The sequence below is a fragment of the Haplochromis burtoni genome, unplaced genomic scaffold, assembly GCF_018398535.1.
Source record: "Haplochromis burtoni strain Fernald_Lab_line unplaced genomic scaffold, NCSU_Asbu1 Contig_313, whole genome shotgun sequence".
NCBI classification, from domain to species: domain Eukaryota; kingdom Metazoa; phylum Chordata; class Actinopteri; order Cichliformes; family Cichlidae; genus Haplochromis; species Haplochromis burtoni.
In genome coordinates this window covers 272,861-285,476 of record NW_024582674.1, presented here as the reverse complement: position 1 = coordinate 285,476, position 12,616 = coordinate 272,861, and the positions used below count along the sequence as shown (strand labels likewise).

At 46.7% G+C, this 12,616-nt stretch overlaps 1 protein-coding gene across 1 annotated transcript in view; it reads left to right on the top strand.

The window, feature by feature from the left end:
• stx1b (syntaxin 1B) overlaps positions 1–12,616 on the top strand; it is a 43,580-nt gene that overhangs the window by 24,845 nt on the left and 6,119 nt on the right. The window contains exons 2-4 of the mRNA XM_005947147.3: positions 3,552–3,626; positions 5,874–5,973; positions 10,109–10,183. Coding sequence (XP_005947209.1) covers positions 3,552–3,626; positions 5,874–5,973; positions 10,109–10,183 — 250 coding nt within the window. The remainder of the gene's footprint in view (positions 1–3,551; positions 3,627–5,873; positions 5,974–10,108; positions 10,184–12,616) is intronic.

Here is a 12,616-nt window from a genome sequence, read left to right as displayed (position 1 = left end):
GACTCTGATTGGCTGGTTTTGGAGGCAGGGATGATGCTGATTGGCTGCTGGTGGAGCTGTTTTCAGACCGGCGGAAGTTTTATATAAAACATATTTTTAAGCTGGAATTAAATATTTAATCTTACAGGATCATTTTCTTTGATAGATTTCAGAAAGTTTATAAAACGTATTAATTTTTTTTGTGGGGGGGGGGGTCATATTTGGAAAAAGATTTATTTAAATAACTTGATTTATCTTATTGGCCTTACACTTAAAAACCTGTTTAAAATGTGAAATTTTGTATTTTATGTATTTTTTGTTTCAGATTTGATCTTAGCTGTGTGTGTGTGGTGGGGCTGGGGGGCATCTATCTCCTGGGTGTGTTTGAAGGTCAGTGAGTCCTCTGCTGTCACGTCCTCTGTTAAGGATTTCCACAGGGAGGCGCCCGCGATGCCTTCAGGGACCTCGTCTCACACGTACATGTTTGTACTGAACATCCTCAGACCCTCAACCCGAACCCTGAGCTGGACCTGAAAACCTGAAACCGTCGTTCCGGACCGGAGCAGTGCAGCCGTTCTGATGAAATTCGTTGCTGGAAGGATCCGATGATTTTAAATCGGTGAAGAATGCAGTGATTTTAACAACCTTACTGCAGCCGTAGGCGGGATGACAGCGACGTTTACGGGTTTTAAAAACATGAAATTGGTGCATCGTGTCCAACATTCGCCCTGAAGGCCGGCGGCTCGTTATCAGGAGGAACCAGCGAGAGGAGCTCAGGAGAAATTCGTCTCCTGGTCGATCGGCTCGGCGCTGAAGCGATGAATGAACTCGTTTCTGCCTGCAGATGCTCACGTTATTATTTTTATTATTTTTCCTCCTGTAGGTTTTTTTCTTGAAGAAGTAGAGCGACCCAGTTTCAGACATGTGGTGTGTTTTTTGCCGGGGGGATCGGGAATAACGAACCATCTGCAGGATGGAGTTGGCGCCGTGCGGGTCGCGAACAGACGCTTGTACGTTCAATCTAAAGCTTTTCCTTTTTCCTGCACAGCGTCAGGCTTTACAAACCGCAGAGGAAGGCCCCAAACGTGACCAATGAGGCGCTGCGATGAGTTCGTAGCCTCATCTCCATAAATTCACATCAGATATGAACAAAGTAACATGTTTAACACGCTGCAGGAATCCATGATCAGCGATTTTAACTGCATGATCTAAAAGTAAGTGAGAGCTTCCAGGAAGTTCTTGGACCCAAACAGACACACTTACATCTTCTTAAACCGTTAAACACAACGCCAGAGTAACTGTTGGAGGAAGTTCTTCCTCTTTGTCCGCTCTGCAGGAGGCGGGACTACCGAGGGTCTTAGAGCTCAGTTTTTAAAGGAAGAAGAACATAGTGCGCCGTGATTGGTCAGCACGTCAGCGAGTCCTCGTCCTGTCTCTTCCCCCTCAGCCTGAACCGGTCGCAGCAGATGGCCCCGCCCCTCCCTGAGCCTGTTTCTGCCACAGGTTCCTGTTAAAAGGGAGTTTTTCCTTCCTACTGTTGCTCACAGGGGGTGATGATGGTTTAGGTTTCTCTGTAGTACCTCAGGGTCTGACAGTATAAGATGCTAAAGAAATAATAGTGAATGAAACATGACCTGCGCCCTCAGCAGCACTTCACTGGGACGTGACAGTGATGTCAGTGTCGCTGAGAGTCTGAAACAGCTTCAGCACCTTTACCTGGTCAGGTGTTACATCACTGCAGCTGCTGTCTCATTGAGTTAATTTTGGAAATGTCAGTCACAGGGGGGTTGGGGTACCCTGTGAGTGGGCGTGGCTACTCTACGATCATGTGGTGGAAGCTTCCAGATGAGCCTTTGCAAACCAGTGGGTGACATCGTGGATACGTCTGTCTTTTATTTACAGTCTATAGTCTACCCTGACACTGGGAGCGTTCAGGTCCGTGGACAGAGTGATGCTGATGTCCGCCTGTCTCACTCTGGTGTGTCGGCGTGTGTTTCCTGTGTGTGTTGATGCCGTGGCATCGGGTCTTTGGCTCAGGCGAGAGAGAGCATCAGGCCTGCAGCTAGCTGACATCATTAGCATCGCCCACAGTGAGAACTGTTGGCAGGATGGACTGAGGAAGCTGCCACGGCCTCTATGGGCGGGCAGCGGAGCCAGGTGGAGACACCTGAGTGGGACTCAGAGGACATGTTTACAGCAGAAACAAATAAATCACAGTGCTGATAAAAGCAAAGGCAGACGTGACGCCTCATCTTCAAGGCAGGCATGTGCCGGCAGAAACGTGTGTGACGAGTGGCTTTAATGTTTGGTTTGTAAAACATAAAAATAGATATGTTAGTGACACCTTCTTCTTCTTCCCAGCAGTTGAAACTGGAACAACATGATCATTAGTAATCAATGAGTTTGTGGACTGATTAATCCAAACACTGAGTCTCCTCTGCAGAGGCAGAGTGACGCAGGGGGAGGACAGAGGGTGCAGAGGGACACCATCTCTGCACGTATTAAATAAATAAAATAAAAATAAAAATCCTATGTTAAAATAAACACGTTTATTTTAATAAACACGTTTATTTTAACATGGGAGTCTATGGGGACAGACTCGCTGCTGCCTCTGCTGGACGTCAGAGGAACTGCAGGTTTCGATGGGTTTAACGGAGCTTTAACAACGTGCTGAGCGCTGGTTTAGATTTGACACAGAAACAAAGTTCACTTCTTTCATCTTCCTTTAGTTTTATGGTTTTATGGAGGCGGAGCTTCATATTGTGAAGAATGGGCCTCATAGATACAGTAACCTGATCCCGCCTTCAGCCTGTCCACCTGCCTGTGTGTCGGGTATCTGCAGAGAGTTTACTGAACATCAGGGATTGTGCTTTTTGTCGTCTGCGGTCGGCGGACACACACACACACGTCTGTATTGATAATAACAGAATTCCATTCAGTGTAACTGGACACTGTTTCAGCCTGAAGCACCTGTCCCTCTCTCCTCTAAGGAGAACATCTGAGTTTAATAAAATGTTCCTGCGTTCGTCTGTGAAACAGCTCCATCATCGTCATCTTCATCCTGGACTATTTCAATAATATTATTAATTTTTCTGTCTTTTTATTCCCCTGTGTTCGTTTTTCTTTAATTTTCTTAATATTTTTATTTAATTTTGTTTTAACATGTTTGCGTATTTACTTTATTTTTAAATGTTGTTCCTTCTCTTTCTTCATTAAAATGCTGATTTATTATTTAATTTTAAATTTATTTATTTGAAGCAATAATATGTCATATTTGTCGTATTCAATTTATTTTAATATTTTTATTTGATGTCTTTACATTTTAATTTCATTATTTCTTTAAATATTATATCATTTTTCAATTTTATTTAACAATAATGTCATATTTAAATAAACTGAAAATTACTTTCTCGGTCGTTGGCGTGGTGATGCCCTGCTGCGGTTGCTTGGAAACTTCCTGTTTGCTTTTACGGAGCGGTTTCCCTCTGTGCGTCCGTCTGTGGGCCTCAGCGTCAGTCTTCATCACTGAAGCATCATCACCACACCGATGACATCATGTTTCCTGTCTGCAGGCAAAGGACAGCGACGACGATGAGGAGGTGGTGCAGGTGGACAGGGACCACTTCATGGACGAGTTCTTCGAACAGGTGAGGCAGCGCGCTCAGGTGACTGCAGGCAGTCATGTGACCGCTGGGTTAAATCATGAACTGGACACTGTGAGGGTCGTAAACAGCAGCTGGGAACACTGGGACTGTTCAGTCTGAGACAAACGATTACTCAGAGGTCGCTGTTTGCACCGAAACAAAGACACAAAGGTGTCCTGAGGCAGACGCGACCGAAAACACAGAAATAAAAATGTTTTGGCTGCGATGGAGTGAGCTCAGGATTCAGGCTGCACGCCATCAGCACGTTGAAAAATATCAGCAAAAGCAGACAAAGAAGTAATGATGTGCAAAATCACATTAACCTTTAAAGCCCACCGTAGAACCAAGTCTGCCCGAGCGTAGCTTCATATCTTTCCCTGCTGTAGTGACGTTGTTTGGAGCATTTCAAGTTGCTTTACATCAATAGGCAACCGTGACGTCCCAAGTTTTAATGACATGTTTGCATTAAGTTCATGATAACGAAATACATTAAACAACAAGAAAATAAAAGTCGTTTCTGTTTTTTTACACATATTTCGAGCTTCATCCCTCAGAATGCAAAGTTGCACAAAATCGTTTCAACCACAGGAAATTTATTCTGAGTGTCTTCATAGTTTCATTTTTGAGATTCAAGAATTTTTACAAACTGCAGGAAAAACAAATATAAATATTATTGTTCACAATTTACAAAAACCGCATCAAAATAAACTGTTTCCAACAGTGAAAGCACACAGGCACAAAGTAAACCTTTGGACCTGTGCGGCAGACAGGAACCGCGACCTGGGTCGAGCTGAGTTTCATATGCAAACTAAATTATTGCGCTAGCTTATGTGGTTGCAATTCTACCAGGATTTAAAATGGTTGCACGAATCAGAGCGTGCACCCTTAAAAGGTTAATGGACATTAGGACGTCCCAGAGTAGAAGAACATAAACATCAACATGAAAACATCAAGTGAGCGAAAACTCATAAAACATCTTCAAAACATCAGCAACAGGCGACAGAAGTATGGGCTCAAAATGTGGTCATAAACTTTTTGTACTTGTAAAAAAGATTTGTGTGTGGACTTAGAAAAAAACCCTGCAAGTTACAAGTACGGATTTTGACCCTATTTTTCTTCCTTTCATCTGATTGGTCAATGTCATGTCAATCACAAATGTAACAATCCAATCAGAGAACAGATGGGTTTGGCTGTCGAGGGGCGCTTTTTTTGAACTGCAGGTCTTTGAAGGGAATAAATGCCCTTTTACATGCCAACCCAGCGTTTTCCTTCATCACCACGAAGGAAAACAGTCTGTGGTCGTCCGAGTTTGGTGATTTTTGTGTCACAGGTCTACGTGTTTAATACAGGGACTTCCACAGCCTTTTCAACAGCGCTGCGGACGGGTGGGGGGGCAGTGTTTTGGAAATGACAGTCTTCATTACAAAGCTTTCTTCGTTATGAATTAGCATACATGTTTTTATTGAACATTTGAAGAACCAGCAAAAAAAACAAACTCTTGTAGTTCACATAAAGTCAGAGATAGAAAAGACAAGGAGCAGGTGCATCTAGTACAGGTAGAGCTGCTGCAAAAACCCACAGAGCCCAGCAGCCAGCGCAACAAATTCTGGATCCTTTGCTTTTAGTTAGCAGTTAGCATTAGCAGCACATCCTGCGTCCGATGTGAAAGGACTTTTATGCTGCGCACTGTGACTCACAGCCATGGTCCTGGGTCAGCCCTGACTTTGTGTTAAACTAATCCCAAAGTAATAATGGTATTTCTAACCACTGATATACCACAACTTTATCCTTTCAACAGCTGCTGAAAGTTAGGGGACCTAGCTGCTATCGGATATTTATATAGAGATCCTCCAGCTTCAAACGGTATCACCCTTCAAAGACCTGCAGTTCAAAAAAAGCGCCCCTCCGACAGCCAAACCCATCTGTTCTCTGATTGGATTGTTACATTTGTGATTGACATGACATTGGCCAATCAGATGAAAGGAAGAAAAATAGGGTCAAAATCCGTACTTGTAACTTGCAGGGGTTTTTTTCTAAGTCCACACACAAATCCTGATTTACAAGTACAAAATATTTATGACCACATTTTGAGCCCATACAGAAGCTGTAAAAAACTAAAGCTTGGCTTAAACAAGCTGTGATCAGGTTTAATGTTATCACTGACTGAGGCCCTAAAACCAGCTCATGATGGGAAATAAATGTCGTGTCGTGTTTGAAGACTGATTTTGTTCTTGTGTGTTTTTGGTTCAGGTGGAGGAGATCCGAGGCTGTATAGAAAAGCTGTCGGAGGACGTGGAGCAGGTCAAGAAGCAGCACAGCGCCATCCTGGCCGCACCCAATCCTGACGAAAGTAAGACCCTCAGGCAGCCTCACGGAGCCGCCGCGACGTCTCGCAAACGTCTCAGTTTCAGCTTCTTTCCGACGCCATCGCCGCAGAGTACAACTAATGCAGTGACCAGCAGGTGGCGATATCTGCGGTTGTGTAGGAGTCTGTTATCTAAGGAGCTCGGACAGAAACGATTCGGGTGATGTTACCATGGTCGCTACAAACGAGAGTTTGACACCGAGCTGTGGCGACTTTCATTTTCGTAAAGTCGCTAAAAAAAAGTCAGAAATTAGCTTCAAAAATGATAAAACAAACGAAGGCGACTGAACCGTGAACTGGTTAAAAGTAAGGAGGTATGAAGAGCAGCGTCACAGCGTATCCCTCCGCCACAGCAGCTGTGTGAGGTTGTGCTGGTCGATCGGCGGGCGCTCTCCAAACGCTGTCCACGTGTCAGAACCCTTCAGTAACTCGACCCCCGACCTCAGAGTGACCTCTAATCCCGTTAACTGCTGGCTGACGAATGCTGCAGCTCGCTGCTGGCAAACCGCCACTGAGCGCGCCCATCCGTTGCTCCGCCGCTCGTCCTGACACTGTGGGGGGACGATAAGAGCGTCTCCGGTCTGAGAGCACGAGGCTTGGCGAGTCCCAATCTCGACACGGCGTGCTGTGACTCAGCAACAGTGACTCAATGTCAGCGCTGACACCGACAGCCACGTCTGCGCCGTCAGAGTCTCCGCCTCAGGGGTTCCGCTCCGCGTCGGGCTTTGACCCTTTTTAGCTCTTCGTTGGCGAGACGCCGTCCACGCCTTTTACCCCTGAAATCGTCCTGATAGAAGCCGCCTGCTGTCAGGTTTCCTTCGGTGTCGAAGAGGTCATTTCTGTCTCCGTGCACGAGCCAATCAGGATGTAGCAAACTGCCTGGGTTTATGTAATGTGGAGTTGATGCTGGTTAATGGCGTGCATGAGCAAAATGAGCCTCTGAGGAAGTTCGAGCAGCAGGAAACGTAAACAGGCGCTGAACGGCGACTTTGTGCCGCAGCTCGTTTTAGTGTCGAACAGCTGACTGTGAACAGCTGACTGTAAGTCATCAGCTGGACCCACCTGCTGTGACCTCGTAGCGCCCGCACGCCGCCCGCTCCTGTTTAGCCGCGTGAGGAGATGATTTATAACCTTCTGTGTCTGTTTGAAGAACAGGATGCGGCTTCATGTTTGCACCTTTTCTGTTTGCTCTGCATGCTGTCCGACTGTCTGCACGCTGTTTTTCTCTTTTGTTGCTGCATGATTTAAGTTCTTTTCCTGTTTTTCCATCCTTTCCTTTTTCCTTTCCTCCACCCTCTCCTCCCTCTCTCTCGCTGTCTTCGTCTCCTTCGTCGCCGTCGCTCCCTCTGATCCCCGCCCTCATGCTGTGAAGTCTGTTTAAACTGCATGAAGTGACGTTAACCTCGGAGGAGATGACGAGCCTCGGCTGCCTCGCCGTAAGTGTGTGTAGAAAACGCTGTGAGTGTGCGGTGACATGTGAAACCCTTCGGTCGGCGTGAGCTGTGCAGGAAAATGACCGAAGGGGAACGGGTGGGCGCAGCTCTACCTGAGAGTCAGTGCTGTTACACGCCGACACGGGCTAACGAAGAAACGCTGCGTCTACAGGGTGACCCCGACCAAACGCGCCCTCGCTGCAGAGCTACTCTCAGATGCATGCTGGGAGTTTGTGAGACTTTTATAATCCACAAATCTGAGTTTAAACCTGGTTAACTGAAGACTTCTTCCCAGCGCACGGACGCTACACGACGCAGAATCATTGCTGCATCATAACTATTGACCCCTGATATCTGCTGGGTCCCAAACTCCTCAAAACTAAACCCGGAAACAAATCTGAACGTTTCCAGAGTTTCCAGAGCAAGCGAACGACCGTGTGACATCACAGGGATCCTGAATGTTAGTGATGCTTTACATGTTCACGGCGAGGAACATTAAGCAGAGTTAAAACACGAGCGCAGCCACACGGTCTCCAAGTATTTTAGGTTACATGAAAGCAGAGCGTTGAAGTTCTTCTTTAAACCCTACAGCAGATCGAATGTTAAAGGATGTTCGGTGACGTCTGCAGTACAGACAGCGGCTGAGGTTCTGGAGCTCAGACGGGATCTCTGATGTCTTTAAGCGTCACTTCGTGTTCGTCTGACCTCCGACTCTTCTTCTCCCTTCTGGTGAAATCATGTCGCTTTCTGTCTTCTTCTCCCCCTCAGTTCTGGGTCAGCTCGCGCTCAGCTGCCGACAGGCCGTCATGCAAAATGCATCCCTGTGTTTCTGCCTGAATAATGCATGATGGGAATTGTAGTGAGAGCAGAGGAGTACAGCCCATTCATAAACACCCCGCTCGGCCTCGTTCGTCGCAGACCGATATCCGTCTAACGCTCGCCGTCGTTGGCTGACAGGAAGAGGAACAAACCGGTGACCTTGACTAGCTCGTGGTCTCAGTCGCTGGTTTCAGGTCTCCCTGAATAAAACGTGATGTTTGTTTTGGGCGTCATCAGCATCAGGAAGGAGCAGGAAGTAGGATTTTCTGTGTGGCTGACGGGTCGCTGCCGCACGGATCCACAGTCCCTCCGTCGTCACGCCTCCATAGCCCAAGAGTACTGTGGGCACTTCCATCTTTTATGTACAGCCTGTGGAGTCAAAATGGAGGCACCTGTGTTCAGGCGTACTGGAGGTACAACAACTTCCTGTTGTTATGGTAACACGTTGAAATTCGGCATCACTCGTTTTGTCGGACCAACGTATTGTGATCTCGATTCTGTTGGAATTTGTTCATGATTTTCAGAATAAAAGTACCTGAAAGTGTAAAGAAAGATTTTTGATATAAAAAGAAACCGATGAAGCTTCAGGTCACGTTGGAGACCAACTTCCTGTAAGTCTATAACATGGCCGACGACCACAAAGGGGCAGAAAGTGAGTGATTATGATCAGCTCAAGACACAGGCTCGCCGCACAGAAAAGTAAAGTCAGTGTTTAACCGTCACACGTGGAGAGGACCTCGCTGAGGCCGCCGCTACAGCGTCACGTCTTTTCTTTACCAGCAGTTTAAATAAAGTTGCTGACTCGTCAGAAATGAGTGGAAAAAGGTCATCAGTGGGCTAAACTGAGCTGTGTGCAGCCTCTGCAGGCATGGATGTGCTGACGTTCGAGTCCCACTCGCAGACTGTTCCCCAGCTTTAGCATGACATGCTAATGAGAGCTGCAGGAGTGAAGCGAGTCAGTGGCGGGAAAGGCCAAGCGGCGCTGCAGCGCTTGTAAATCTCAGCGCGCAGCTGCAGTTGGCGCCTGCTGCCTCCGCTGTCCTCCATCATGGCTGACAGGATGTGATGTTTCTGCACGCCCTCCTGCTCGTCTGCTTCCTCCAGCCTCAGCGCTTACACGACTGTGTGCATCGACCTGATTGGACTCTTAGTGGAAGCCTCGATACACCAGCAGTGAAGGGGGAGGCAAACACGACAGCTCAGCTTCTACACAAAACCAAGAGCTGCTCAGCAAAAACAGCTAACAGCCAATCAGAGCCTCTGAATTCAACTCCGACTCGTCGCTGGGAGTTTGAAGGGAAGAGGTGGAGGTCAGGTGGAGTTTGAAGAGGCTGCTCTCAGAACACCAGTTTGTTTTTAACCTCGTCAGCTCCAGCAGAGGTCTCGTGATGGTGAAACACCCGATCGATCCTAGAGAATACAAATGATCAAATATGAAATGTAAACTAAATTAACCATGAAGGGAAATACAGATGTTTGTCTTTCTCTGGCGTTCTGGAAGCTTCCTGAAGAGATCAAACTTGAATCATTTGTCATGATCGTTTCACAAATAGCAGCTCGTCAAATATGAGGAATAATAAAAACCTGATGATAACCCAGAACAACCGTTTTATTGTGTTAGGGCCAGATCTGAGTCAGGAACACCTGTACACCAGGTGCTGGCAGCTGACACCGACAGGAAACAGGCTCACAGTGTTGGATCTTTATGATGTCAGAGAGGACCACAAAGCCCGCCCACCCGCTCTTCAAACTTTTTGCAGCCAATCAGAAAAAAGCTTTAGCCTTAAAGCGTGAGACTGTTTCAGCTTTAGCTTCAGATCTCTGCTGTTGGCGTCACAAACTCACTGTGTTGGTTCTTTTCTTTGCAGAGACCAAGCAGGAGTTGGAGGACCTCACAGCTGACATCAAGAAGACAGCCAATAAAGTTCGCTCAAAATTAAAAGGTACGTCCTGGCGCTGCTGCAGGAAACATCACGGTGCAGGCGAGGAGCTCTGATGAGGAAGCATCTTCTCAGACAGAGTGGAGACGCTCGTATCCAAACCCATTTATATCGACGTCCTGCTGCAGACAGCGCCGAGTGAATTCACGACGCATTCTTTAATTACTTTACAGGATCTACTGCGAGGCTCTAGAAGTTCACATTACTCACTGTAAGTCAGTTTGGGTTCTCAGGGAAATCTCTGAAGGACGAGTGTATTTATATTCCTGTCCCATCCCAGCAGCATGAATCCGTTTCCTGCTGCTGTTTGAAGAGGCAGGACTTCGTGCTGCAGCCTGAGAGCTTATTTCGGTGCGCTGTGAGCAGCTTGTTTCAGCACAGAGTCAAACACGAGCTCAGCGCGCAGCTTGCAGGTGATTTTCAGCGTCTGTGAACGTTTGAGTTTTGCTGGTTGCTGTAAAACGCTTCAATTAAAAGCAGGATAGTTTACAAGTGTAAATAAAGACCCAGAACAAGGTAAAGAAGGATTATTCTGAACGGATTCATGCAAAGCAGCTATATCAAAGAGTCCAAGAACATGCAGATGGAGGTAGAAATGAGGAGTAGGGTCCTTAAATTACCTGTCAATGACGCGTGTCAGAGGATGTAAAGCTTGCCGTTGTCCCGCCCCCTGATCCACAGCCAAGCTGGCTCACAATCGATCCAGAAGTGGTGATGTCACGTAAGTATAACTTTTAGAGTCAGTCGTACGCCCGGGATCTTTGGTCTATTTGTGTGTTCCTAATATTTTGGACACTGACCTCTGAAAGCCCCTCTCTTGTTCTCACCTGTGTGAAACATGTGACCAGTTCTTTGTGACATTCACAGCAAATAATTCACCTGTGAACAGGTGACACAGGAGGCCACGCCTCATGGCGCCGCCATTCCTACACCCGTGACGTTTTAATGTGAGTCCAGCTTTATTGGAGGGTTTACGGTGTTTTCTGTTGACCTTCAGCAAAAGAAGACAATGTTCAGAAACAGGCGTGGCGGTATATCGAGCAGCAGTCGTTGGTACAGCAGCACACGCACTCACAGGCCAATGAGCTTAAAGCTACTGAGTCAGTTCATGCTGAAGGTTCAAGGACATCACCGCTTTAATATGAACACCCTGAGGATGAAACTCACTCACACACACACCAGAACGATGTGTGTGTGAAAACACACAGACGACATGTGCAGTCTGAGAATAGCGCTGATGCTGGAGATAAAGCTATAACTGGAACCCCTGCGAGGCTACGAGTGTTTTTATAAACACACACACTGCAGCAGGTCCTACTGTAGATCTGTCATCCTCGGGGGTGTTTGAGGGATGGGTACAGACAGGCTCTGCCCACAGCAGATTTGTGTTCTTAAAAAGTCTTTGTCTCCGTGTCTGAGCGACTGTGGGTTCAGACTGTGAAACTGTCCAGTTTTTAAAGAGACAGTACCCCTGAATAACATCTGAAATAAGCCCGGCTGCAGTTGCATAGCAGCTTACAGAGGTGGGGCAAGCACATCCACGCCACGAGGTGTTCTGGCGTGACGATATTATGTTTTTGATGTTGTCAGCGGTCAGGATGTGTGCGGTAAAGCCCTCATTCAAAGATTCACTCATCTGCTGGACTTTTACCAAGAAGAGCAAAGTTTGGGGATGAAGCTCCTTTTTTTAGACATTCTGCTTCCTATTTCTATCTGTTTCAGTAACATCAATAAGTGATCAGTGTGTTCATCAATATGTCAGATTTTCTGTTTCATCATGCTCCTGGACCGTGGTCAGCATGAAGCTCATATTCCTGCAACAGATTTTTACGTAAGAACAAACATGTTTTTTTCTAAATAAGCTAAAGATGCTAAAGTCGTCCTCAAACACACGAGGACCCACAAGCTGTTGCTTACTCACCGAGTTTTCATCTCACTGTCACACAGACAAATGCACACCAACACCGCGCACACACACCATCAGTGCTATGTGATACTGCTGAGTCATTGTGGATCCAGCAGCGAGCAGCTGGGCCACGAGCCAGGAAGCACACACACACACCGTGATTTTATCACATTACAAGATATCAACTTGCATTAATTTCATGGAGACTTAAAGCAGGTCCTAGCATAAGATTTCATCATCTTCATTACCACAGTGTTCCCAACAGACATGGGTCCCCACATTGTATCTAAAACAAGAACAGTGACTGAGTGGAAACCATTATGTAAGCATTTCAGCTCATCAAATGCCAGAGACAAACTCACATCAGAGTCACATGACACAGGACAGACCTGCAGCCGGTTACCATGGTGTCCACGCATGCACACACACTGCACTGAGGTAACGTCCAGCTGTGACGTCCTTTTCATTTTACATTCCTCACAGATCTCAGGCTGTCTGACCTTGCATTAGTTCATCTGCAGCTCTAGGTC